General features: G+C 36.7%; 1 protein-coding gene across 4 annotated transcripts in view; it reads right to left on the minus strand.

Moving 5' to 3' along the window:
- Positions 1-1,968: 1,968 nt before the first annotated feature.
- SPAST (spastin) overlaps positions 1,969-27,502 on the minus strand; it is a 38,823-nt gene continuing 13,289 nt past the window's right edge. For all 4 annotated transcript variants that reach the window (XM_053938171.1, XM_053938169.1, XM_053938170.1 and 1 more), the window contains 13 exons: positions 23,136-23,320; positions 22,008-22,141; positions 21,620-21,713; positions 18,324-18,398; positions 17,041-17,112; positions 16,443-16,518; positions 15,808-15,899; positions 14,048-14,127; positions 13,214-13,256; positions 12,525-12,604; positions 10,801-10,871; positions 8,924-8,964; positions 1,969-7,673 (listed from right to left, as the gene is read on the minus strand). In XM_053938171.1, the coding sequence (XP_053794146.1) occupies positions 7,551-7,673; positions 8,924-8,964; positions 10,801-10,871; positions 12,525-12,604; positions 13,214-13,256; positions 14,048-14,127; positions 15,808-15,899; positions 16,443-16,518; positions 17,041-17,112; positions 18,324-18,398; positions 21,620-21,713; positions 22,008-22,141; positions 23,136-23,320 (1,166 nt within the window). In that variant the 3' untranslated portion in view covers positions 1,969-7,550. The remainder of the gene's footprint in view (positions 7,674-8,923; positions 8,965-10,800; positions 10,872-12,524; positions 12,605-13,213; positions 13,257-14,047; positions 14,128-15,807; positions 15,900-16,442; positions 16,519-17,040; positions 17,113-18,323; positions 18,399-21,619; positions 21,714-22,007; positions 22,142-23,135; positions 23,321-27,502) is intronic.

The following is a 27,502-nucleotide window of genomic DNA, read 5'->3' on the forward strand; positions in this document are numbered from 1 at the left end:
AGATTTTGAGTGTATCTGGTCCTTAGAGGTATCATTAATTAAGAACAACTATCAGACTTATCAGGTAATTGCACTCCTTAAGATATATTTAATGTCTCAGACCTCATTCTAAGCTCTTGGCTGTAATCAGTAAGCTTTTTTCCAGTGTATGGAAGAAGTTTTGGAAACTATTTGCAGAAAACAGATTTGTGCTTTATAGATTCTGGATGACAGGCAAGAAATTCAAACGGCAGCTGCTGCCTCCATTCAAATTTAATGAGGAAATCAGAACTCTGATAAACCACTGTATAATTTGCTCCACAAAGTCATTTGGTTACTTCATTATTGACATAGTATTGGGCTTTTTGATTTATTTGATGTTACAGGGTATTTCTTCCCAGAAGAGGCCAATAGTTAGTTATTAGAAACTGCACTTGAGGAAGTGTCTTCACAGAAGAAAAATTCTACAATAGCACAGCTGATACTAGCATTCTGCATGTAACAAAACTAACAGTATTCAAGGATACTGACTTGCCAAAAAGTGGAATTTTCAAAACTATGTGGTAAAAATATCACAATTTGCTCAATAGGTTGTTTTTAGGCTGATATTCTGAAAAACGTGTGGGTTTTTTTTAATATAGCTGCAAATAGCACCTGGAATAATCCCACAAATGTTGAGAGATGATGGACTTGAATTAAATTCTATTTTTCTGCCTTAACCACTACATGTATTTCCTGGTTTATCATGATACATAGAATAAAAAATAACTTAGAGAAAGTTGCATAACTGTCTTCTCCAGAGCCATATGAACCCTTGTAGGAAACAGGCTGGATTTCACAAGTTCACAACATATTTGGAAATTGGAAATTTGCAGAAAGATGGCATGATTGGGGAAAAAAAAACCCAACAACAAAAAAACCCAAAACAAAACAAATCCCACCCACCCAAATAAACTAACAATAAACCAAACAGAAAACCCATAAACAAAACCACAAAAAAACCCAAACACAAAACAAACAAAAAAACCCACCACCCAGCAAGTTTTAACTTACTTTTTTCTCCCTTTTCTCTAGCAAACTTAGAGCACTAAAATACAGAAATAAACAGATCTCCATCTGAGATACACCAGCACCTAACACTAGGCATGCAGTCTCGTCTCCCCTCCTTAGAGGGAATGGGAACAATTTAATGAGTCCAAGATAAACTTCAATCCAGGGCATGCTGCCAAAAACAAAATTTCTGTAGATTTCAAAATAGCAAATGGTGGGACATGTTTTTTCATGCTGTTCTTTCTTCACCGATTTTAATTTATCTGATTATCTCCTCTACGAGAATAAAAATATTTGAATGTCTGCAACCTATACACAAAAATACCAATAGAAATCATTTTAGTGGTTCAAAATCTACCTCCAAGCAGTAGTATTTCAGCCAAAGAGAGATAACTTGGATAGACACCAGCGATGTCTTTCTGTCCTAAGGAATTATTGCTTCCCAGAAGCAGGAATAGCTCACATGCTTCAGTCCAAAACATTGGGGTTTTTTTCTTCCTTACTGTATTGATTTTTATTGGGTTGATTTCTTTTAGCAGTGATTGACATGATGATGTGTGGAAGGCAGTGGTCATGCTGGTTTTTGGGAGACCCCTAATGCTGCCAGATATGTAATATTAAAATTAGTCTTAAAAAATAAAATTTGATTAATTTTATCTTCAGGATGTAACTGTAATAACAGAAATAGCTGTAAGCAGTCCAGATGCAGCCTCAAGACAGAGAACAACAAATGGTAAGGCAATGGGGATAAGTAAAGAAATTATACTTAACAGAAAGAACAGCAGTACTCTCCCCCAGGCAAAAGAAAAGCCATTTTGAGGCCAAGCAAATGTTGCTCCAAATTTTTCAGGACTTCCCCATGACCACCAGAAGGTTTCACAGTTATGTGAAACTTCCTGGTTTTCACCATGATCTAGCAAGACTAGGATAAGCACACACTTTCAGTTTAAGCACATTTATTTAGGAAGTAGCACTTCTGTTTACATTAGTTTTAAGAACTTGAGTTATGTTCGTTAGAAACTGATTTATTTACATATTTATTGTTCCATCATCTGGTATACAACACCTGATGTTTTTAATTTTTTTTTAAACCAGCAGCAATTTCATAGGCTTCAAGTTTAATGAAAAGGCTTTTAGTTTTGGACATTTTATCTGATAAACAGACAAGAAAACAGTAATAACAGGACAAACAAAACATTTTATTGTAAGCTAAAGCTATGTGACTGCTTGTCATGCTTTTTTACATTGCTTATTATTAGTAAAATGGTGTTTAACATTTCAGAAAACATTCTTAAAAGAACAACGAAACAAAAGTGCTTCTAAACAACAAAATACAAAAATGAATCCCATCCCAGACTGGAGTTGTCCAATATATTTTATGGGGGTGGGGTATGGTGTTTTGTCTCCACCTTTGGTTTTCATCACTTTAATACAGATTTCTGAAAAATACTGACTAGCCCTTCACATGACTAAAAATGGGAATCATGTGGCAAAAACAGTTTCTGTGTTTCCAGTCCCTTTGAAGGGTGTGCGACTATTAGACAAAGTACTTTCTTCCCCACTTCTAATGGGAGAGAACCCTGCAGAACTGAGAGGCCACACCCTGGCATCTTTGATTACTACGCCTGTATTAACCAACTACAAAGAGCGACGACCTTTAGTCCTCAAAGCCACTTCTCTGAAGAAAGGATTTTTTAAGAAGTGTATCTTATGAAGGCAAGTCTTACAGCAAAACAAGGTTCATCACCATAGTTTCCAGAAGTTACATCAAGCATTTTCAAATCAAAACATCGGACTCTGAAGAATCTGCAGTGTTGAGTCAGTATATTGAATCCACCGGAGGAGTGTGTACCTTGCCAATTATTGCTGAACTCAGGAGGTAGTTATTGACAAGGTAAGAAGTTTCCACTCTAAGACAGTTAATGATTTACACAAGAAGCAGGAAAAACAGAATACACATTTCCCCATATTTTACAAGATGATTTTGTATTTGCAGGAAGTGACAGCCTAACTTCCTCATCCTGTGGAATTATAATTACCATAATTAAAATATAATGAAAATTATAATTAGGGAATTATAATAGGAAATTCTAAAAGAAAATAGCTGATCAACTGGTCATTTCTTAAGATGTCTGCAGATCATCCTAAGCAAGAAAATTCACATAGGTCAGTAAAACAACATTCTTCAACACTAAACAGCAGCTCAAGAGAAACTAATAATAAAACTGCCTCTAATTAGCACAATGACTGAGATAACTAGTTGCATTGACTATCTGCTTGCTACTCTTCATTCTATTTTTGATATCTGGTAGAAACCCCAACAACTTAAAGCATCACAAAAGCTTGAGGGCACCACAGAAAATGAATTAAAATCTGGTCAGGTACAGTAGCACTGGCCCCCTCCCAAAGCTGCCACATGCAGAAGCATCCCTAAAGCACTGGAGAAGCTAGAGAAGCACGTCCTAGGCACAACTATGCATCATCCATGTCTTGGGTAGGAAAGCACTATGGAAATCTAGGGCACAAAGTCTCACCATAGGTGATTAAGGAAACCCCAAGGAGAACACTGCTTTCCTGTTGCAGAACAGATGTCTCAGTTCCATTTGCCAGCACATCTGACTTCAGTATTCCCAGTACAAAGTACTTATATTTCACAAGAGGGACCTGACAGCAGTGCCAAGCAGTGCTAAACCCCACTTGTCTAGAATAGAAAGAAAACTACTTATCCTGTACCAGAAGGTAAGGTTAATTGAGTTATATGTATAAAAACTGTCATTTTAAAAACACTTGAGAGAATGGTACAGAAAAACCAGCAATAGCCTCTAATTAGTGCAGCAGCAACATACCTTCTCAGTTCAGAGATCCCATTCTTACTCATTTTGAAGTGTTATTATCACATTTGTTACCTACATAAAGTTGCAGGGCCATATTCAACAGAACTGTACTAGCAACTGGCTTTGAGTCAGCAAGATATCTCAGGGGCACAATGCCTATTTCTGATACACTAAACGCTGTAAAGTCTAAGAAACTAACAGGAGAGAGAAACTTATTTGTGCATAAATATCCTAGTTTAAGGCTTTAGTATTCTGTGTTGATTTTGTCTTTGCATATGCAGAGAACCTGTACAGGTTTGCTGTAATCCACAGAAAAGTCAACATTAGTAAAGGGAGCATCATAACACACAACAAATTCTCATTTTAAGGAGAAAGAGCAATCTACATACTATTCTTCCAGTACGTGGAAAGACAAAGTGTGGCTCCTGCTTAATAAAAAGCAGGAACCTGCTTAATAAAAGCAGAAAAATGTATGAAGAAGGTTGTTAGAAAAACACAAGGGGTTTGGGTTGGTTTTATTTTCTCCCTCCAGTAACTGCTACACTTGAAAGTCAGTAAAACACACTGGCAGAGAGCCAGACAAGCTGCTTACTAATCATGTCAAAAAAGTGGGTCAAGTTACTCATTCACTAGTAGTGGGCAGATTCACAGAAAATAAAAGGGGGGGGGAGTGGTGGGAGAAAAGACAGGAAAAAATCAGTCCAGAGAGCTAATGGAATAGTAGTCTTCACAAAGGTTAAAAGCACCCAAGCTGCTGTCCTGTTCATCCTTATTTGAGACCTTGTATTAGAACACAACCTGACTTTGTGGAAAATACAGTTGGTAAAGTTCTGTGTAAGTACTACAGATTTGAGAAATACGGGTAATTTGAGGTTGTTTGGGGTGTTTTTGGTTTTTGTTTTTAAGGGGGTGGGGGGGAAGGGAAGGTTTGGTGTTTTTTTCCCATTGTGGTTGTTTTTCCCCAGATCTGCTCTTATACACAGTTAATCCAACATATAGATGGAATGACTGAGCAGGGACTTAGTACATGTAAAATGAGGAGTAAGATGGAAGATAATGCCTTAAGCGGAACAGAATCACTCTTAAAAGACACTATTCAGAAAATAGCATAAGACAAGACATTTAAAGGAGATTTATGAATCAAACAGCACTTAGCCATGGGCCAAGAATCCAGCAGCTCTGGGGCAAACTGATGTTGTAGAACAAATTTTTTTTTTTTTTTTTACTGTGTTCCAGCTTTAATTTATGGGGCTGTAGTTCATCCACTAAGTAGAAAACAATCAGGCATAATAGAAGACCAAAAAGCAGCCGTACCAGTCACACAGATTCTCTTGACCTGAACTGGTTGCACAAACTAGTGAAAGGGCTAGTCCCTTGTCTTTTTCTGTAGCAGCTGGTGATTCTGACTCTCTGGGCTGCATACTGGTGCTACTTTAGGAGATGGGGACTTCTATCTCAACATTTCAGGTGCCTATCCCATGCCAATGAGTATGCATTTGAAATAAATAACTAGTATGTTCCTCAAAATTAAGTGGACACAACCAACAGTTTTGCAACAATCATTTAGGAACACTCAAAAACAGAAGCATTATCTTCAAAGTTCTCATTTGCAAAGGATCTCAAGGAATGTTTACCAAAGCTTTATGAATAAAACCAAGGGCCTTTCTTAGCTGTAGCTATCTGGCAGATGCTAATACAACAGTAATATTCATGCTTAGCACTATGAAGAGTATGACAAATACAGATCAAGTCAGCCAGGAATCTCTAACAACAGAGATGGTCTACTGAAGGAAGAACTAAGGCAAAGCAAGATTTAAGAATCTGACATCTTTTAGCATTTCTCCAGAGAAGTGAATCACAGGAACCAAAGTCATGTTTAATTTACACAAGACATACATTTGAGAGTATCCTATCCTTAGAAGGCTAGAAGTGGTTTGGTTAGACTATTTCAAAAGGCATAGTAGTGGAACACAATCTTCTCTTATTTGATTGCTTTTAATCTTAAGATCAGTTAAAAGCATCTCTGGTTGAAAAAAAAAAAAAAGAATCCCAAACATATTGCATATGTGCACCTCAAAGGCTTGACAGAGTTTCTGCTATTTAGTACTCAATACCACACAGTGAGCACAGTCCTCTCAGAGTATTACTATACCTACAACTGTATCTATCAGCTAGGGTTGGGGTTTTTTTTTCATATATACATTTAATATATTATTTATAGTCAACTTTCAGGTAAGTAGTTCAAAAAAAATAAGTTAAATGAAAAATTAAAAACAAATTTTCTGTGAAGACCAAACGCAAACAACACAACTCATTTTCATGAAAACAACAGTAAACAATAGGCATTTTCGCACTATCGCTAAGTTGGAAGAAGTATTAAAAAAACCCCAAACCAACCAAAAAACAAAGAACCCAACAACCCACAAACCTGCTTTAACAAGGAACTAGTGTTCTGCCTTGCAAACATCTGTGTTTAATCTGTGTAGAATTTGTAAACAAGATGTGGGGCCTTTAGAAGTAAAGGCAAAAATGCTTTCCTTTATTATGGTACTTAAAGGCTATCATTTAAGAGTTTGTTTTTTAATAGCTTGTCATTTATATAATAAAAACAAGTACTTGTACAAAGATGCAGTTTCTTTTTAAAAAAGCAGATCAGTTGAGTGTTTCATACTTTAATATATAAACCGAAACATATGAAAGCTATAAAAACATTAGTGTGTGCCATGTATTAAACATGTAGCCTCATATTTTAATGCTCACATGTGGAGATTAAAAAAATTATCACAATGGAAATTTTACTTTCAATTATCATAAACAGACCAAAATACAAAGTAGAAACACGTCATTTCTGAAACTCAACAATTAGCATCACTTACTCTCTCAAACATCAGCTGGGCTCAAGTTGTACACTGGAAGCATATAGCTAACATTCTACCAATGAAAGCGTTACAAAAAGCATTAAGAGAAAATACTGCCAGTAAATGAGTATCCCAGTCTATTCCTTTATTTAGTAATGTTTCTTTTAAAAGGCAGTTTGAATTGGTTTTATAAGGTTGGGGTTTTTTTGCTGTTCTGCTATCAAAGGTCTTCTTCAAATCTGTCCCGTGAACAACTCAGTCACATTACAACAAAACAAAAAGACAAATAATAACAGACCAGCTACTTTTAACATTTTAATAATCATAATTCCCCAGTGCTGTTCTTCCACTCTGCACAGGGAAATTGTTTTATTTGGCACATTAAAGATAAAAAAAGTCAAAAAAAATGAACTGCAGTTTACAAACCTCAAATTGAACATCATTGTTCCAAGTTCATTGTTCATCAATGTCATGGCAAAATTAAAAACAAAAAAACACACACACAACATAGGGAAAGGTCCTCCAATGATCAATATCATCAGAGCCTTGTAGCAGAAACAATATACATATACTAATGTTCAAACCAGAATTGGATTGTTAGGAATCTTACTTATCTCAAGTCCTGTTGTGCTCTTACTTACAGTGTGTAAATCCTCACTAAATGGCAAGGAGGCTTTGATGAACACATTTCACATTGTATAATTTTCTCTTAATCTCAAGTTTGAATGCAGATACTTAAATATCTGTAAAGTCCTGTAAACTCTGGCAGCTTCCCAGTTGTCTGCACCATGTGCTCCCCAGGCAGCAGTGTTTCACTTCAAGTAGTGTCTCACACTGTGGTATCTCCAAAGTCCTTGTTCCAGCGAATATACGCTTCCAGGGTCTGAGGGCTCAAACTGCGCTTGATCTTCTTCAAAGATTCTGTGAAATCTGACAGTTTGATATTTCTCATCTAAACAGAAAATGAAAGACATCAGGGTAACAAGTGGTTTATGTACTTCAGTTTATTCAAGAAGTATTTGAGTATTCACTTTTAACAAAACACATTCTACGAGTGCTGCATCTTGATGTAAGAACAAGTTTTTTTTTGCAGAGTAGACGCTCACTGCAACAACCCCCCCAAGAATGTGGTAGAGTCTCCATTGATGGAGGTTTTGAAGATATGACTGGGCAGGGTGCTAAATAATCTCATCTAAGTTACCTTTCCCACAAAAGCATGGACCAGGTGATCTTTCAAGGTCCCTTCCAAACCGGAGTGTTCTATTACTCTATAACCTGATGCAAGAGTCTCATAATTTAAGACTACCAGTATGTACCATTTTTAATAAACTAACACTTGCTAATAGTAAGATTTGCCTTGTTACTTAATAGCTCATTAGACTGTGTCATTGCTTCCTGTTTCAGTAGGTGGTGTGAGCTGGTGCATATGAGGACATCACAACAAATAATCACAGATGCTGTCATCCTCCTGCAACAAATCCCTTCCAGCTTATAGTTTTGGCCACAGTCTCAGGCTAAACACAAGAAGCAACTCAGAAATTAAGTTTTGCTTCATTTCCCCGTGTAAATGTGGTTTGCACACACACCTGAACAGACACTTCTGTACACAGGACCAATTGCTTCCCGTATTTTTTCTTTCATGTTTACAGCTGCAGTTTGTGGTCAGGAGTTTAATCTTTTTCTTTATGATGGTCTGTGTCAATGAATGCAAGTATTATACATATACATGCACAAATCTGTTTTAGGTTCTCCCTAAGTTAACCTGCTTTATGTAAAGTTGGGTTCAAGGGGGTAGAAGTAATTTCATGTAGTACTTCTGGGAATGCTTTTGGAAGTAACACTGTGAGTAAATAAAAGCCAGGCCTCTGACATCATCAGCTAGGTAACAAATACTGCAATTCAGTGTGAAGGAAAAGACAGGACAGTCAGCTGAAATGAAGAACAGACTTACTAACAGAAAAAGAAGTGCTCTGAAGCCTGAAAGCCAACAAACTACCCATGAACCTCTGACATCTGAGGACAGATCTTCTTAATCTCCATTTCTAAAGAATTTTCTTTAATGAAGAAGTTATTAAAAAGCATAGTACCCCCAAAAGTTATCTTATTTTGTATGATACTACACATCAAAAAGGGACCTTAAAAGTTTCTAGTGAGAAAACATTCTATTCAAAGGGGAAAATACAGCTGCTAGGAACAGCTTACCTCACTGGCAGACATGTTCTTCACCTGTTCTGGTTTTAATTCTGTAAAAATAAAAAGAGATGGGTGAGTTTTGTAAGAGAACTTCCATCACTTCTGACAAATAAAACATGCTAAAAGTGCTTCTATTCTGGAAAAAACCCTGCAGCTAAAAATTATACCTTTCTGCCTCAACACAGACTCCTGTACAGAAAGGTACATAGTGGTTTTGCCTCCTTCTTCTCCATTTATCAGCTCCTCAACCAGGCTGAGGACTCACACTCAGTTACTGCAGATGCAGCACAAAGTGATAGCAGAATTATTCCTTCTTCCTAAAGAATGGAAAACAGCACACAGGCCAACAGAGCTACCTCCCCCATATTAATCGTGGTATCCACAACCTCCCTACTGAAGTTCAGGAAAAAGAAGGTACAGTCAGCCAAGAACACTGAAATAAAATCAGGCAGGGCACATCACAGTGCTTCTTGCCCTATGGTGCACTCATGCGATCTAAGCATTCTTATATCATTCACCATACTTTTTTTTTTTTTTTTAACTTGCAATGCTTTCATGGTATCAACATGTAACAGTAAACATTTTGCTATGAGAGTACAAGAAAAAGAATCTAGGCAGGATTGGCAAGGATAGTATCACAAAACATTTTCAAAAATATATTGTTTTTTATGGAATACAGGAGCAAGTGAAAGAAATGTGTGGCACAATGTTACACGGTCTCTTCTTGAAATGGACTTGTGTGTTAAGTGAGTTGTCAGCAAAGTAAAGCCTGCATACCTAAATGCATACATGATTAATTCCACCACCCTAAATAAATATATACAAATTCTTAGGAGACACGATGTCTCTTATGAGAGCCATTTAATGCAGTTCTGTTTCCCAGTTATTATGCAGTATTGTGAAAGATCTGCTTTACAAATTCAGCAGCTCAAAGAAAATGGGTAAAAAACATTACATTCCAACTGCTGCTTTCAAAAGACATAGTGCACTGGCAAAAATGCATGCTACAGGACTTAAAAAAATAATAACACAAACACACCCACAAAACATGAAGAGACCTCTCCTCCCCATAAATAATTTAAGAGAGTTGCAATAATTTTTATTTACACATAATAGGCTGGTACTACAGAACACTTCTGCACTGCCTGCCTTTAGGACCTCTCAGTAATGTAGGAAAATATGTCTACAAACAGAAAACTAACACCAAATCTTCACAATCTTTTCTACACAAAAATCCTTCTACTGATCTCCACTAAACAAGATCAGGTCCCTTAGATGTGGCTACTGGACACATAACTAGCTAGTTAAATGGAACAAAGAGAGGAGGTGTTGGAAAAAAGTATTCACATTAGAACTGTGAGTTTTTCCTAGCTGGACATGTCAGAGAAAGAACAAGCATAACTCTAGTTCATTCACAGTTGTCATTTGGATCACAATTCAACATTAAGAGTTAAAAATATAAAAAGCTATGCCATTCAAACTGTATCTAGAAAAAAACCCCATAAAATATCTTGTTTCAGTTTTCCTTCCCTTAGACTTAAAAGAGATTTGACCCATTTATAAAGACAAGTAGTGCAATCAGCATTTGCTATTCAAGTAATAATTTAGCTACAACAGAACTGACACCAGCCTCAAAAAGACACTAGTTAAAAACCCTACAAACCAGTGAGAAACACTTCACACTGCTTTTCTCCTATGACATAAAAATTTTCTGTTTCACATGGTGAGATGCTGAAGGGTTTTGTGTAAGTAATCTTATAAAGATGCTATTACGAGGAACAAACTAAAATCCAATGTAAAAAGTTAAATTTCAAAGGTTTGAGAATTATAAAGAGGCAAGAAAATATAACTCTAATGTCAAAACCTCAAAAATCTCTGCAGCTTACCTCGAATGGGGCCAAGTGCTGCATCCTTCGCTAATGCAGTTAGGTCACTTCCAGAGTATCCATCTGTCATTCTTTGGCAAAGGAAAAAGTGGGGTCAAGGAGGAATGGAAAAAAACCAAAAACCTGCTTCAAACTACATCAATTTAACGGCAGCTAATCAAAGTGTTACTTAATCAGAAGAAGTATTTCTTTGATGTTATTTTTCAAGTTTAATAAATCAAAAGTGTGTTCACTGTAAGTGATCTTCCACAGATTAAATTTAAAGTACAGATATTCAAGTCCCAAATAACATTCTAGGGAAAAAAAAAAAAGGCAGCAACTAGTATTTTTAGATGAAAACTGATCCTAAGCACATTTACTATTTCTCAGGAGAATTCTGTAGCAGTAGTTTATCAACATTTGTCAATTATCATAAAACCAAAACCTCAATTGTCCTGTACACTCTGTAGGAGCTTTTCCAGAATTAGACTTAATATCCAAGTTAATCAATGAAATACTTTGGAGAATAAAGGCCTGCACTGAACCAGGAAGCCACCAATACAAAATGCCAACATTAAGTGAAAATTAGTAGTATAAGTTACCTAAATGAAAATTTAAAAACAAAACCAGCACCCTTGTAAGAACAGTGGCTAGCTGCAGGAACAAGAGCTTAATCTTCTGGAGATCATAAAGTCTATTACAGTTTATAGAAAAAGTTGCAGAGGGAAAAAGGAACACAAAATTATAATGGAGGTTAAATACTTCTCTCTTTCAAAACAAAGGAAGATGGAAAAAGAAGCAGGCAGGATGCTCAACTTTTACATTTTCTCTAAACCCTTTGAAAAAAGTGTACTCAAGTTGCATTTGTAATTTGGTTCTTATATTTGCAGTTAGAATACTGATACTGCGTTTTTCCTCCAGTTAGCTATTATTGCAGCCTAAATGTGGCCTGAGCAAACAAACTTCAAGCACAGAGGGAATATATTCAGTTGGATTACACATCAACTTCTGCAACATTACTAAGAGGCTGACAAATGCTACATGCAAGACTGTACTAACCTCTGCTGTCCTACCACAAAGAGAAACAGACTGAAGTACATCCACCTGCCTATCTTTGCCATCTCACGCTCTGTCTTCACTCCTTCCTGCCCTACCTGCTTTTTAGTCTGATCTCCTTCACACAAATTATTAGATTTAGGTGACTAACAGCAGTACTGTGTCAATCTCAATGACAAAAAACATAAAACAACTCAGTTTCACAACAGGAGACAAAAATTAACCCACATTTTACCAATAAGATTTGAAAGTGAAAAGAACCTAAAATTATCTAGTTCTTGCTCTGCTATCTTGGTAATACATTCAAGAAGCCTAGCAAGGCACCAGCAAAGAGATCTTGCCTTTTATGTGAAATAAATGCCAAGTGCAAAACTGGTGCTATCTTTTTGCATCAGGGAGGAGAGCTGGACTCCTTGAGGGACGGGTGGAAAGAAACATCCTCCTCCCTCCTCCTCAAAGGAAAGAGCTGATGAGCATGTTTCAACAACAGAAACCTGACTGGGTGTATCCTCATATGCATATATAAAAAATACTTTCATGCAGCCTGACAGGGAACCATCTTCCCCAAATACATGCAATTCATATTGTCGCTGTCGGATGATTTGCATTAGTTACATTTTGAATGAATTAAAGTCTGAATGAATGCAGTAGAAGAATATATTTATTTAGTATGGTTACAAAACACTTACCTCGCTAGTTGAGCCAACTCTTTTTGGGTTAATGGACTTCCTTGCTTGCTTAGAAGATTTTTTAGCAAAATCAATCTTGTCTGAAAAGAAGATAAAATTATCAGATGTAAAACTTGTTTTCACTGAACACTTAAAATTGTGTTGCAAGAACAGAACTACGCTTTTGTCAGTTTTGCTTTTGTGCTTCACCAGTTTAAACTTGCCTATAGTGCTTGTGCAATTAGACTATGCAATATCATCTCTTCAGGAGCAGAGACAAGGACTGGGTAAAAATAAGATCAAGAGCCTAACTACTAGTATCAAGAATAATTAGAATCTTCATCAAAAGTCTTGATCTCCTGTTGAATTGAAAAACATTAGGAAAATTACTTCTGTCTTTTGCAGTAGAACACCTTCCTTCAGCCAAACAAACATGCTCCTGTAAGTCCTACTTCAGAATTGCCCACATCTGCCAGTCTGTAAGCAACACGTCACTACTCAAGAAACACTGAGTAGCTACCAGCAGATTTGCTACTAGTATGAGTGAAAAAAAAAATAGGGAAAAACTGTAAATAGTTCCCAGAATTAAAGCATGGTGTATATGGTCAAGGTGAGCCAGAAGTTAGTTCACAGAACTGTAATCATCCACGAGGGCAAGTGAAGAATTGCCTATAAGTGTCTTAAAACTGTGAATGGAAAACAATACTTACTTCCTCGTTTGGTAAAGACACGTACACCCGTTTGGTGAACCGTCTGAAAAAAACCCAAACATGTATACATTGTTCACACTATTCTGTAACTATTTAGCACATACAAATCTAACATTTGGTTTAGTTAAGTGACAAAATTTCACTTTCATCATCAAATTCTAGGAAGTACAACTGGAGATTTTGAAAAAACTACCAACAACCAAACAAAAAATGTACAAGCCACTGGTGCCACTGAAGTTATAAGACTCCTCCCAGAGGGGAAACACTCTAAAGGCAGAAATACCACTGACTACTGGCAATGAAATGAAGCATCTTTTAATTTTGACACAAAAAAAGTCTTTGGAATAATTTCTTCAGGCAGTGCTGACATATCTATTTTCCTCAATCAAGAATGAAAAGAGAATAAAGTATGAGTACTTTTAACAAAAAAGTCCTAAGGCAAATCTACAGCAAGATCTGTAATTGCGTGGGATGTCAGAAGACAATATTCAGAGAAATACTGGATCAGGTCAACCTGGAATACTGATCACACATTCTCCTTTATTTTGCCATTAAGATCCAAACAACAAAAAAGGAAAATACTAAATCCAAGAAATATAAAAAGCACTGCCTTGATCTCAAAAGGTACTACTGTTTCAGACAATTCTAAGACCATCATGACTGTGCAGATGCCTCTCAAAAGAAGAGAGTAAAGCCCCTCTTTGAGAAGTTAAATAAGTTAGCCTTGCTGAACAGCTTTTACTTATTACAAAACTTCACCAAGATATTAGGCAAAACCTGTTTTCCATAATGAATATCATCTTAGTGTATATTCAGAAAAAGATGTTTTGATACCTGAGAACAGCATCATCAAGCTCCTGAGGCCTGTTTGTTGCTCCCATCACAAGTATTCTGTCCTCTCCAGAAGACTGCACCTATATAATGTGAGAAGGGCAAGCCAGCTCTCAGTTTATACAGTCTACATTAAGCAGAAATACAACAAAACTATTTAGAAACTTGCCATGGATTCACACTGATGGGATCTTATATATATATATGCTTTGGGTTTTTTTCCATTAAGGTAGCTTTAAAATATTCCTGATAAATGTAAAGTCAAACCAGGAAAAGGTAGGAAAAAACCCCCCAAAAAAATCTTTCTGGAAAAACCTGAGACTATAAAACTATAAAAGGCACTCATCAGTTTAGCTGCCAGGAGATAATTATGGTGAAAAAAACATACTTTCTGCTGTTCTGTTTAAAACCAAACACTGTTTTGCAACCTATAGGGCAAGAATCAAAACTTTAAAAGTATAGCCAGAACCACAAATTCAGAACAGAGATCCATCTAGCACAGGCCTTGCAGAAATCCATAAATCAAAATGGGGTATAAAATAACCATAATAGCAGAAAGATACAGCAATTTCCTTCCTAATTCACCTTAGACCTTCCAAACTTTAGAGAAAACATTAGGCTACCAGAGACATTATCTGCTTAGTGTTCAATTCTTCATAGATTTAGGTTCACTGCTAGCATACCATCTTCAAAAGGTTCTCCAGAAATACTGTAGGACATAGCTACACCCTAAATAAGTCAGCAAACTTTGCATTATGCTTATTTTTCCCTTTTCATTTTAAGGAAAAACTCTGCATGCGTGTGTAAATAACCTCTGCATATCACTGTCACATTACATTATTTGTCCTGATTCATTCATTTTGGAGTTTTTCCCAACCTTGCTGCCTCTCCATGTTATCAACTGCTCCTCCTGTACCTCATTACTACTGCTTCACCACTGTAGCAATATTCCATCGTGCTAATGAAACACAAACTAAAATTATTCACTACAAGAACAGTGCTGTGACAGAAGAATACACTGATCTCATTTGTGTGTCCCACTACGAAATCCAGTTCTTCTTCCTGGGTATTGCATTCATGCCATTAAATACTTCTTACTGGATTCTGTCTTCTCTAGCTTATGATACCAAGAAAAAAGTTATAGCTCAATAAAAGGTGTACTAACACAGAAATGGATCTTTCTGATGTGTCAGAACTGTGTATACATGAGATACCTATATATATATGTAGTCTGAACTAGTCTTGGAAATCCTCATCCCTCAAGTTTCACCCATTGACAGTGCATGCTTGTGACACATATTCCTTTGAAACCAAAAACCATTTAAAAGCCATTTAATCTTTGTTCTGCTTTGCCAGAATAAAGAAAAGTGATTTATAAAGCCATGCAATTGCAATTGGAGTCTACTCTCTGTGATCCTCAAATGTCCCTCTTGCCCTGTAAGAACAGTTATCCTCACAGCTCCTTTACTACTGCCATCTGTTATCCTTCTTTCTTCTCTGTCCATAATCTTCCAAGACATTATTACAGCTCATCTCCAGATCACTACCTTCCAGTCCAGACTGCATCTTCCAGAACACCACAGTAAGCAGGTAGAAAATTAAGAACAACAAAAAAATGCTGTTTGCTAATTATGGTGAGGTGGAAGGGAAGCTGAGCTAAGCCCCAGCAGCCAAACCCTTTGTAATTCACCTATAGGTTGTACTAGCAGCCACTACATTAGCCAATTTAGCTAAATCAAACAATACCAAGACTAAATACTTACACCATCAAATTCTATTAAAAATTCTGTTTTTAGACGCCTGCTAGCATCATGTTCACCTTCTCGTCTTTCACACAAAAGGCTATCAACTTCATCTAAAAAAACAAAGAAATACATCTTAATTAAGCACACAACATCCAAGTCTGTGTATTTGCCTAAGTTCCTTTGCTAATATAAGGCTCCATTAAGGAAGACCAGATCTTTATTCTTTAGAAGACAGACAGATCTTAACAAAGTTTAAAAACTTGCGTGATGTGTTGGCCTTTGAATAGGTAATGCCAAGCACAAATGAGAGGTGAAAAAAAAAAAAATCTTTCTGATGATAAACTGCTACTCAGGACAAACAGAACATATTTTCATGTTAGAAATTTAATGGACTTACTTGGTAAAGGCAGTACAGTATTTTTCTTTTAGAGACCACCTCTTCCCACTATTACCACCAACTAAATAACATAACAGTAATCTAACATGCTTAATGTGAACTACTGATTGGCCAGCACGTCGTATCGGAGACAGCTGTCCTGAGCTGCAGAATTACCCAAAAGAAGTTTATCCAACTATTCCAATAGTTAATTACTAATCTTTGGTAAGTAAGATTATTTAAGAAAGTAAATACAAGTTAACATTTAAGGTCTTACCAATAAAAATTATAGAAGGTTGAAGTTCTCTGGCTACTGCAAATAGAGCACGCACCAGTTTCTCCCCTTCACCCACCTAAAATAACAATAAACTGGTTCTGTAGGGGGTTAAAATTTTTACTACAAGACAGCTAACAGAAGGACCTACAGACAATCTCACTGGTAACTAACCACACTCAGTCCAGTTATACATATTCAGAATATCACTGGTTCAGTACATACAATGGTATTGTTTACATCTTACAAGAAACGCTACAACTTCTCTTATGATCACATCTGAATTAACCATCAAGAGATTTTGGTGCCTAAATTAAGAGAGTGAAAGAGACTTGGGACCCAACTACTTCACTTTTTAAGGATGAAAAACCCGACAACCATTCATCTGCAATACTGCCATTGTTGAGCTGAAAAAACCTTTGACATTGCTTTATCGCAAGCACAAAACTAAACTTTTTTTACTTCACAAGTCACTTTTTAAAAACGATGTTCATTATAGGCTAACAGTTCACCAAGGACTCATCACAAGCCTCTGGCTTTTTTAAGCCCCAATTAAAGCATGGGTGTTTTCAACTCCATGTAATTTACGGCCACTACTTACATATTTTGAAGTCAGACTCGCTGCACTGATGTTAAAGAAAGTAGCATTTGATTCTGCAGCAACTGCTTTGGCCTGGTAAAAGAGGGAAAAACAAAAGTACTTTTAAAAACTATCATATTGAAGATACTTCTCTGCATCTGTAGTGACCACTCATGTCCTGATGGACAGTTTGAAAACCCCTATTTCTTCAAAGGGAGTACCTTGTAAATGGTATGGAAAACTTCTGTCCAGATCACTTAAAAATGAGAATGGCTATGCAGCCAAATTAATAATTTCCAAAACTCCCACAGACTTTTCCATTAGCTCCACAGCCAACTACAACTTGCTATGGAAGAATAAAAGTTTCCATTTCCTTTCAATTTATCCTGAATAGACATCTAAGCCAGTTTTAACTAATTTAGGGTGGTAATTAATGCACCAGTTGGATCAAGTCACATAAAAAAAACTAAAAAGGTGTTTTTTCCCCTTCTTTATCTTTGCAAAAGCTGTTTTCAGAGGAAAGCTAGGGAAAATAATCAGTTGGAATGCTCAGACTACCCTCCTCTTTAACAGTTTCACCATATTCAAGAAATTATTATTCTCTGCTTAGAGAATCTAATTTTAGTCATTAGCAATTATATTGCAGTATATCAAACATAACAGATGAGCCTACATGAGCTGCTCTACATTCACACTCCTGCACTTGAAAGCTGATCCAGCTCCAGTGTCAGCAGAGAGTGCAGCTGCAGCCACACCATGTGATGAGGACGACGACACTCGATGCTCCCTGGCTGATGCACAGCCACAGAGCTCCAGTTCCCTGGATCTAGCACATCAGGCTGAGAAAAAAAGCTCTGGCTAGGCAGTTCCACAGCTCTTACATTCTTTGCACAGCAGTGTGCAAGTGAGACAATCCCTTTTTTTGCTACTGTGCTCCCTCCTCATTTCCAAAATGTACTTCTAGTATGTTTCAGTGGAGAGCAGATAATTTCTGATTAATCACTGCTGTACAAAGTAATTAACCCACTTCCTTTTGTGCTCTCTGGAAATAAAACCTGGACTTGCTGGTTTTAAGTTCTAAAATATTACGCGTCATAATGAAAATAACTAAAGAGAGACCAGTTTCACAATTCCCTCTGTAAAATCCAGACTTAAGAACAATTTTGCCCTTTTATATATAAAATGGCACTGTAATACATATTCTGTAAGAATGTACAGTTTATTAGTCCAAGCCGCAAACTGAAAGCCACCCCCTGTGGTTACATCTTAAGCCCAGGAATGCATGCATGAATTAATTTTCTCACCAACATTGTCTTCCCATTTCCTGGTGGGCCAAACAGCAATAAACCACGTGCGGGAGCTCTCAGACCTGTAAATAACTAAAAGGACATAATCTTAAGTTATCATCAAAGACTTGAATAAAATATTGCTTTACCTTTGTAAGAGAATGGTTTAAGACTGAGGACACTGGCTAGCACTGATGATAACAGTAGCAGCGAGTGCCACAACAGTAAAGGCTTGGAGAGAACTACACTCTGTTACTAACTTGACCTAATGCACACCACTATTGTTTCCCACACAGCAGCTAAATTATGTTGTAATTGTTCTGTGCCTGGATGCACTGTGCAAGCAGTTTAAAACACTTTCCACAAGACAACTAGCCTACCAAGTTTAAAGCATCAATTCCAGTTAAAAAGGGAGCAATGCAGGTGTACAATAGGAGAGCTAAAGTAGTGTTCTTACTAACTCCAGATGGAAGAACTCCTTCATCTTTCCTTATTAAATGAAACTTGAGAAGACAAGCTTTCAACAAAATTACTTAAAATATTGCTTAACAGCCACCTACTTTCTCTATGCTACTGACAGTCATCTCCTCTCACTTTGCACCAGATTCATCCTTCCTATTCTATAAAACTGCTCACACCACATCTAGTGCAAGCAAGTCTACAAATTCTCACAGAATACATAACTTTTAGTTATTACTCTTGCCTGTTTCCTCTAGCGCTTTGTCTTTACCCCTTCCCTCAAAAGTTTTAGAGTTTCTCTTTTCATCTAACACTCACCCCTCCCTTCCAGCTTCCAGTAATTCCAATAAACAAGCAAAAGCCATAGAAGGGTATCTCATATACATCCAGCACTGCCTGCAGGCATTTCTTTCCACAATATCCATGACAACAAGTAGCTCCATTTCCACTGTTGTATTTCTGCCATGACAGACCAACATGTGTTTTCCCTCTTATTTCATCATCCACAGCATTTTGTTTGTGCTTGACTTTGATCCCTAAAAGTAGTTACCCAGCTATCTACTAAATGAACACTCCAGTGTTTCTGCTGTCCAAGCTGCTTACCACCATGTGCATTTTTTGACTTCTTTTGTTTGATATAATTCTTGAGGAGTTCCACCATTTTCACACAGCCCAGATCAAATCTGTAACTCTTCCTCACCTTGATCATCACCTACAGTTCAGCTGCACTGACGTTTATTACTGAGATACACAAAACGTATCAAGTTTTGGTAACAGGCTAATTATACTGAACATGGTCTGAACTAACTGCTAGCATTTCATTAGCATCCTACCATTGAAATGGTTTCAGCCAGTTTCCTGCTTATGTACCTCAACTTTTGCTCTACTACAAAAATACCATTGGCTTGTTAAATATGAACTTGAGTTCAAAACTCATTAAGATCAAAACTGAACTAGTGTTAATTTACAAAGTATCCCTCTATAGTTGCCACATCTGTTGTGCTCATTTATAAGGAATAAAACCAACCCTCTCTACTTCCAAGGAAAGTTTAAAAATTCATGGGATTCTCTGTCCTTATTACATCTCAGCCTACACCAAGGTCAGGCCCAGTGCTAGCTACAGTAATATGAGACAACCTTATTGAAGATACCACGTTACTGGAAAAGCTACTCCAAGCATCTTACCCAATTCTCACTGTTGGTGTCACTGAACAACACACTTGACATACTATTGCACTGTAGTAACAGAGATGCCATAATGACATCTTCCTTCTGCATTACATCTGAGCACACACATTTGTTGCCAAAGCTTTTTTCTCCTTTCAGCTTGTATTTCTGTGATGCTATGCCAAGTTTAAGGTTTCTTCCCTATGCTGCTTCAAAACCAGTAGCTGCATTAAGGGGAAAACCGCAGGGCAACTCCAGTCACTGGTCCATGTAACAAATGAGACCCACAAGCAAACAAAAAGTACAAACGGCAATTTTTCTTCAATAATCATAAAGTGGGGCTGGGTTGGAAGGGACTTGGAAGATTATCTACTTCCTTATCATGGGCAGAAACATTTTCCACTCCCCTTCCAATATGGCTTTGGACAACTCCAGGATTGGGAATCCACAAATTATCTGAGCAACTTGTTCTAGCATCTCATCATCCTCACAGTGAATAACTTATTCTTAATATCAAAATCTAAACCTATTCTCAGTCTGAAGCAATTTTCCCTTGTTACTACCTGCCCTTGTAAACAGTTCCTCACCAGTTTTCTTTTAGGTCTCCTTCAGGCACTGAAATAATGTAATAAGGTCAGCCTGGAGCCCTCTCTTCTCCAAGCTTAACAACCCCAAATCTCAGCCTTTCCTTACAGGAGAGGTGCTCCAGCCCTCTGATCATCTAGCTGTTTCTCCTCTGAACTTGCTCCAACAGGTCCATGCCTTTCCTGTGCTGGGGACCCCAGAACTGGACACAGCACTCCAGCTGGAATCTCATGAGAGCACTGCAGGAAATCATTGCATGCAATTTCTTGAAAAGTACTGCAACTTTTAGTAAGTTCATCTTAAGAAAATGACCAATTTAATTTTTTCTTAAAAGTAGCTGAGAAAATTCCAGTAGTATGCAGACTAGGCCTGAATTTAGGCAGTCACAGTAGTTGAGGTACCATCTATGATAAATAAAAGCTTAAATGATCAACTTCCATACAGCCAAGTACTGCCCTCAAGTGTTACACATCTCAGTGTATTTGACTGTTCACTACACTTCTTTGCATCCTTTCCATCTGTGAATAAACTATTCAGTGTTTGACCAACACCCTGACAGAGAGGATGTTGGTCAAAAACAGTAACATTTTTCCACGCAGGTAGTGTCATGACCTAATTTACCTACACAAATCTCTCCCATTTCACCCTTCCAGTTGTGGGCTTTGTCCCTTACATGGCCATATAGGGTTGGACACACAGCTATAGCTATCTGGAACAGTCAGCCCGACAAACAGTGAGAAATTTTGTTTGTTTGCTTTTGCTGTTTGTTTTATGGGGTTGTGGGGGTATTATGGTTCTGGTTTTGTTTGGGGTTTTTTTTAGGGGTTTGTGGTTTGCTGATTTGATTTGGGCTTGAGTTTTTGGGGAGTTTCTTTTTTTTTCTTGCTCCAGTGACTTCCTGCAACACTGATTAACCAGAAGACAAGGAATTTCATGGAACTATTTTAACACATAAATCCTTTTCCAAGATGGCTAGGACCCCACAGCTACTCGTAGCAATCATTATCAGTAAAAACAGGATTCAAGAATCATCATTTCATGTATGAAGCACAATACATTTCTTTAATCCTGCCATAGATTGATAACAATACCCAGTTGCTTACCTCAGGTCTAAGAGAAGGAAGGATAACAATTTCTTGCAAAGCTTGTTTAGCCAGTTCCTGCCCTGCAATATCATCAAATTTGACAGCTGGCCCACTAACAAAGAAATGGAATACTAATTAGTCTAACAATGAGATACTCTTTCTCAGCTGCAGATGACTAATTTAATGCATTTCACTATTTATACAGAACCCTTTTGAGAAAATCTACAACTTACATTGTTAAGTATTTTAAAACATTCTTTTGCCAAAACAACAATAAATAAAAACCCAACCAAAAATCCTCAAAAAACCCCAACAAAGTACTAATTTCATTCCAAGTGTGGACTAAGATGGTACTGAATGCAAAACTGATTTACTGGATTAAAAGCCTACTTTTCTTCATACTTACCTATCAACAACTTCATTTAGGATAAGATTAGCAAGATTGCTGTCCACATTTCTAAATATCTTTGTGTCTTTCTTTTTTCGAGGAGCAGTGGTAGGAGTAGAAGGCTTATTTGTTCTACTGTTTTTAGGAGCAGCCTGGAGAGGGGGGAAGAGAAAAAAAAAAAAAAAAACAAAAAACCCCAGATGATACTTTGAAAGCATAGTGTTAAACAAAGTAAGATCTACATTTCATTTGCTCCAGTAAAACAGCATGTTAACAAATACCCAATATTCTACTTCTGCATTTTGCTACAAATCATACTATCATTAGTCAGCCACAAGTAGGATACCTTAGGCTCCAGTGGTGAAGGGTCTTTGGTTTGAGCTTTTTTTTTTTTGTTTGATAATTCATTTATTTAACTACAGTATTTTCCCCCAGCATACTCTGGAAATAAGCATCACAAACCATCTCAGGTTCTCAATACCTATAAGCAAGAACTCCTACTGCTGTAATACTTTTTAACAGGCCACTTAAAAGTCTTCATATTATATTACAGCAGCAATAATGTTTTAACAGAACAGTTATGTTCAGTCCATTCTGCTCTTTACTCTACTTTACTGGGTAATAAGGATGAAAGGGAAAAAGATGGGTCAACAGAAATGCTGTAATTTTCTGTATTCTTACTACAGGACTTACTTCTGTGTTTTAGTCCCAGCCTAACTATAATTTGCTTTTCAATGTGGTTGCAAAACAACCTCTGCATGCATGCATGCTTTGAAAGAGAAGAACATCTAGGAGCTCTGGAATAAGAGGTTTTTCCTTCCATCTTTTACATACTATAAGTAACACTTATTTTTCTTCTAGGTAACTTTCACTCAACTTCCCATGCAGTTTTAAAAAGAAGTAGTATTTATTACAGTGATTATACTTAAAACCCTTTTGCCCATGCACCCACCTGATGTCCTCCAATTTCTAAAATCCACTTTGCAGCATACCTCAAGAGGTCTGGCTAAAAATTTGGAGTTTCAGTTTTTTTCCAAAAACTTCCTGCTGCTACAATACTGCAATTAAGGCATTAAATCCAGAGCTTCTTCTGGAATTTACACTTGATTATTCAAGTGTATAGTTCCACATTTATCCTCACTATACCTTGTGAGCTGAAGGTGTAGGATTAGGCGCTGGTCTAGACACAGATGATGATACCCCACTGTAGCTGGGCGTTCTGTGGTGACCTGAAAGGCCTGTGGATCCAGTTTTTGCAACAGTCTTTGAACGAGGAAGGGAATTACTCGTGTGTGTTAAGGGGTCCTTCTTTTTTGGAACTGCTCCACTTTCTATAAAGAAAACCAGTGTCATAAGAACATTCGTAGCAGTTGTATTCTTACCATCAACTGCAAGAAGAAGACAGAATTGTCGAAACATATAATACTGCATTATAGAAGAACAACACACATTTCTAAAGACATCTGATGTTTTTAAGGGGATATTGACTGCTGCTTTCACCTACAGATAAAATTCTAATTTTTACCTCTCAAAATAAACCCTAGTTAGCCATCTTAGAAAAGCCAGAGATAACTTAGTCCTGTTATCAAGGGAAGAACACCATCTATTCCTTATGATGCAAAGTCTTAGGCTGTCTTCTTTCCCAAGAACTCTTAAAAATAATCATTACAATAACACCCAAATTTCAAGCCTTTAGATTCTGAATATTGATTCTTTAAGTGATGTTAGCAGGCCAGTTAACTGGATGCCAGTTAACATTATCTAGCACCTTCCACACAGAAGCTTCACCAAGCATTTTAATCTGGAAAAATTACAGTAGTAGTTATACTTGCAAGTGACTGTCAGTTGTTTTTTCTTTCAATTTTCTTTCACTTTAGGAATCTCGAGGTGTAAGTAAATTCTGAATGGACGACTCTGAAGCAGCTTACCTTCCTACATTAAAAATTAAGTTTTAAAATATGTTTAAACATCACCAGACATTCCACTCACACAACTTATTCACCTCCATGATGAAGGAGAAAGTCTCAAATTAGGTGACAGATAAACTTGAAATATTGGCCACAGACCATCAAACTACAAAAAGCCATTTTGGTCCAGAGTAAACAAAATAGCACTTGATGTCTATGTTCTCCATATGGGATATACGGTAAAATAAAGTTCCTTGGCACAGAAATGACAAGTGTAAAACATCAAATAAGATTAAGAGGTAAGAAGGTGATAGAGCAAGCAGGCAGGTTGGTCAGGCTGGTTAAGGATTAGAGCATAGCTTTAGATTAGGCTATTTTTTGTGGTGAGAATACACTACTGGAAACTGTCTAGTACAGTACTGTTGTCTGCGATGAAAATGATAAATACTGTCTTATTTTACAGCCTTTTAAAAGGATTAAGAAGTCTTTTGATTAGGTAAGAGAAATAGGGCATCAGAGGTAAGGAAGCCCAAAACAGATTTCAGCTACACGTCTTCACTAGGATTGTAGAAACTTGCAACTCAATTTGACCTGCTAGTCTTAAGGAACAGGCCAAAGAACTCTGATTTTTAAGGAAGTTAGTGACTCTTATGATGAATTTTTAACTTATAACACTGCAGTTCAATGAAAAATCCTTCAAAAAGCCTTTCAATTTTAAACGTTGTGTTTAAAAAACTCAAAGAATACTTCAGTCAAACAGTATCCTTCAACAGAAGGATCAACTAATTACTACTATGTTCTCAGACTCTTTAAACATACTAGCAGGACCTAATCTCTACACAGCCTGCAGGTAGCCTTAACAATTCAGTGAAAAAGTTTCTAAAACCCTTCTTCAGTCACAAATCTACCCCTTTTTAGAGTTACAGAAACTCTGCTGGGGTCACAATAAACAGTGCAGATGCATCAATATGCAAGAAACAAGGCAACTTGACTAATATAATTAAGTATATTTACCTGTAATATGTTTCTTCTTAAAAACAAATGAACAGACAAAAACAAGAAAAACCACCAAAACTGGCTACTGACTAAACCACACACAGCTCCAGAGCTGGATACATTTACTTAGTCATTCCTGCACAGGAATTTCCAAGTCAAAAACTCTTTAAAATGACACATACTTAGTAACTTTCAAGTTCAAAATGCAGTATATGAATCTACTAATACATCCAGCTACTCAGCACTTTGACTGGTCCAATTTAATCAAAAGGTGGCACTCAGTTTGGTTGAGTTTTTTTTTTAGTCCACCTCAACCTCATTTGCAGAGCTGGCTTGAAGTCAACATGGGAAGGCTTCAAAAACCTACATTAGTTTTTCTCCATGTCCTCCACCCTAACATGCTGCTCCACTACCTCACTCCCAGAACTACTCCCACACATTGAGAACAATACACAGATACTGCAATTTTGAGGGTCATAAAATTGCACAGGTAAGGAATATTTCAGGAAGCTGGAAACAGAAGGGAAGAAAGAAGGGAAAATATTACAAATAGTACAAATTATTATTTACTCTAACTGCATCTCCAGGACTCAAGACCCATAAGTTTGCATGTTTTGTTGTCAGTCCTGATGGGATGCACATAAAGAAGCAGTGATGAACAGCTCCTCAACATAGTTATTTGCTGAATGTCAATTCTAGAGGGAAGGTTCATTTTATGTACAAATTTTCATTGAAGTAACAAATAAAAATGTTATCAAATCGTTCAGAATTACAGTTTATCTACAGTCTATCTATTTCTAAAGCATGAGGTGTTTCAGTGTACATCACACGTCAGACAGCTCCTACTGTTCCATTACGCAAAATCCATATTTTGCCAAATGCAAAACCCCCCCTAACACATTTCTTACCCATTTTTCTTATCTACTCAAAGACTGGAAATACATAGCAAGTGACTTTGATGCCTTCATAATATCTCCAGCAGCCTTTTGCCAAATGTTTCACTGTTCTGTCAAAAACAGTAAGGAAGTACCTAAAACATGTTTTAATCACTAAGAGACACCATGGAATTTTCTCAAGTGTATTTGAAACACTGAATAGTTCAACTGTCTACTTCATACATACTCATAGAATAGTAATAGATGGTTAATCAGTTTGATTTTACTCTCTAATTCTGGACAGAATAATTTACTTTTTAGCTCCAGGCTAACACCACTGGATTACACAGACATAATAACTGTCTGGTCCTGAAAGCATCCTTGCAATTTTAATCTGCCATCCAAATACACACACAACACAAATTACAAACAAGCAAGTAGCAAAATTTTGTCTGAGGTTTCCTATTGGCTAAACCGTGGTAAAATGCAGACACAGGTGCCCAATTTCGGACTCCCTTACAGACAGAAATGTTTAAAGTTATTATATAGTATAGATATTTATTATATTAAACTGGTTTTAAAGATAAAGTACAAACATGTTTGAACAAATTTAAGAGAAGCTTGATTATATTAAATACCTGGAAATGCAAAAACAATCTTAAAATTATGCAGTTGTAGTTAATTTATTTAATATAACAACAACCTTTATATTTCTAAAAAGCAAACCCATTCTATTTTCTTTTCTGCACTTAAACCAGATTTAAGCACATGTCAGTAAAGAAGCTTCTACTAATCTCTAACTTCTAAAGCATCCAAAAGAAAGTTTAAATTCAAATTAACAGCAGCAATTCCAGTACTGCAGAACAATTTCCAGCCTTCAATTGTGACATCTTAAAAATCATCAGGGAATATTCCTCAGAAATTCCCTACATATGCCTATTGAGAAGTAAGATAAAGGGACTAAAACAAATTATTGTACATGGTCTGTGGACACCAAGTTGGAAGAAAAATCCACCAGTCTAAAATTATCTGTAACTTTATGTATGTAATTTCATTAAAAAAAAAACAAAACAAAACAAAAAAACTTTAAGCTGCTGCTTTAAACTTGCAGCAATTGCAAGACCGATCATTATTCAGGATCAGCATTTACAACAGCCCCCAAAATGGTAATTCTTCAAAAATTCAATTCAGATTTTTCAAATAGGTAGATGCAAGCAATAAAAGCTACTTAATAGAAAGCTCCAGCAACTAAGAAGGACATGCTGCATGTTTTCAATGGTAGCACAACTATACAAGCCAGGAATTACAGCTGCTTTCCTTTCTGAACTGGCAGATACACATCAGTCAAAGATCTGCTTTTGTTAAATTACGCTGTTAAAAACAATCTTATTGCTACTTGTTCTACTCCAGGAACTCCTCTGAAAACTTCAGTATAAAAAACAGAACTTCTGCAGCATGACAAACATTGCCAGTATATGTCTACTATTAAAGAGAGGCCAGCAACTTCCATCCATGTGAAAAATGAGATAAAATACTAGCTAGCTGCACAGTATTCATGTTGAGGTAATAGAAATATAATGTTCTCTCTGGCCATCCATCATGCTGGGATTTACACACAGAATGGTATACACTGGAATTCCTGCAATACTCTAAGTACTGTATGACTAGTAAATGAGTTCATAAAACTCAAACTCAGCCTTTAGCAAGAGCGGCATAATCTCCTTCCCTAGCTTGT

Source organism: Vidua chalybeata, chromosome 3 (assembly GCF_026979565.1).
Source record: "Vidua chalybeata isolate OUT-0048 chromosome 3, bVidCha1 merged haplotype, whole genome shotgun sequence".
In the NCBI taxonomy this organism is placed as follows: Eukaryota; Metazoa; Chordata; class Aves; order Passeriformes; family Viduidae; genus Vidua; species Vidua chalybeata.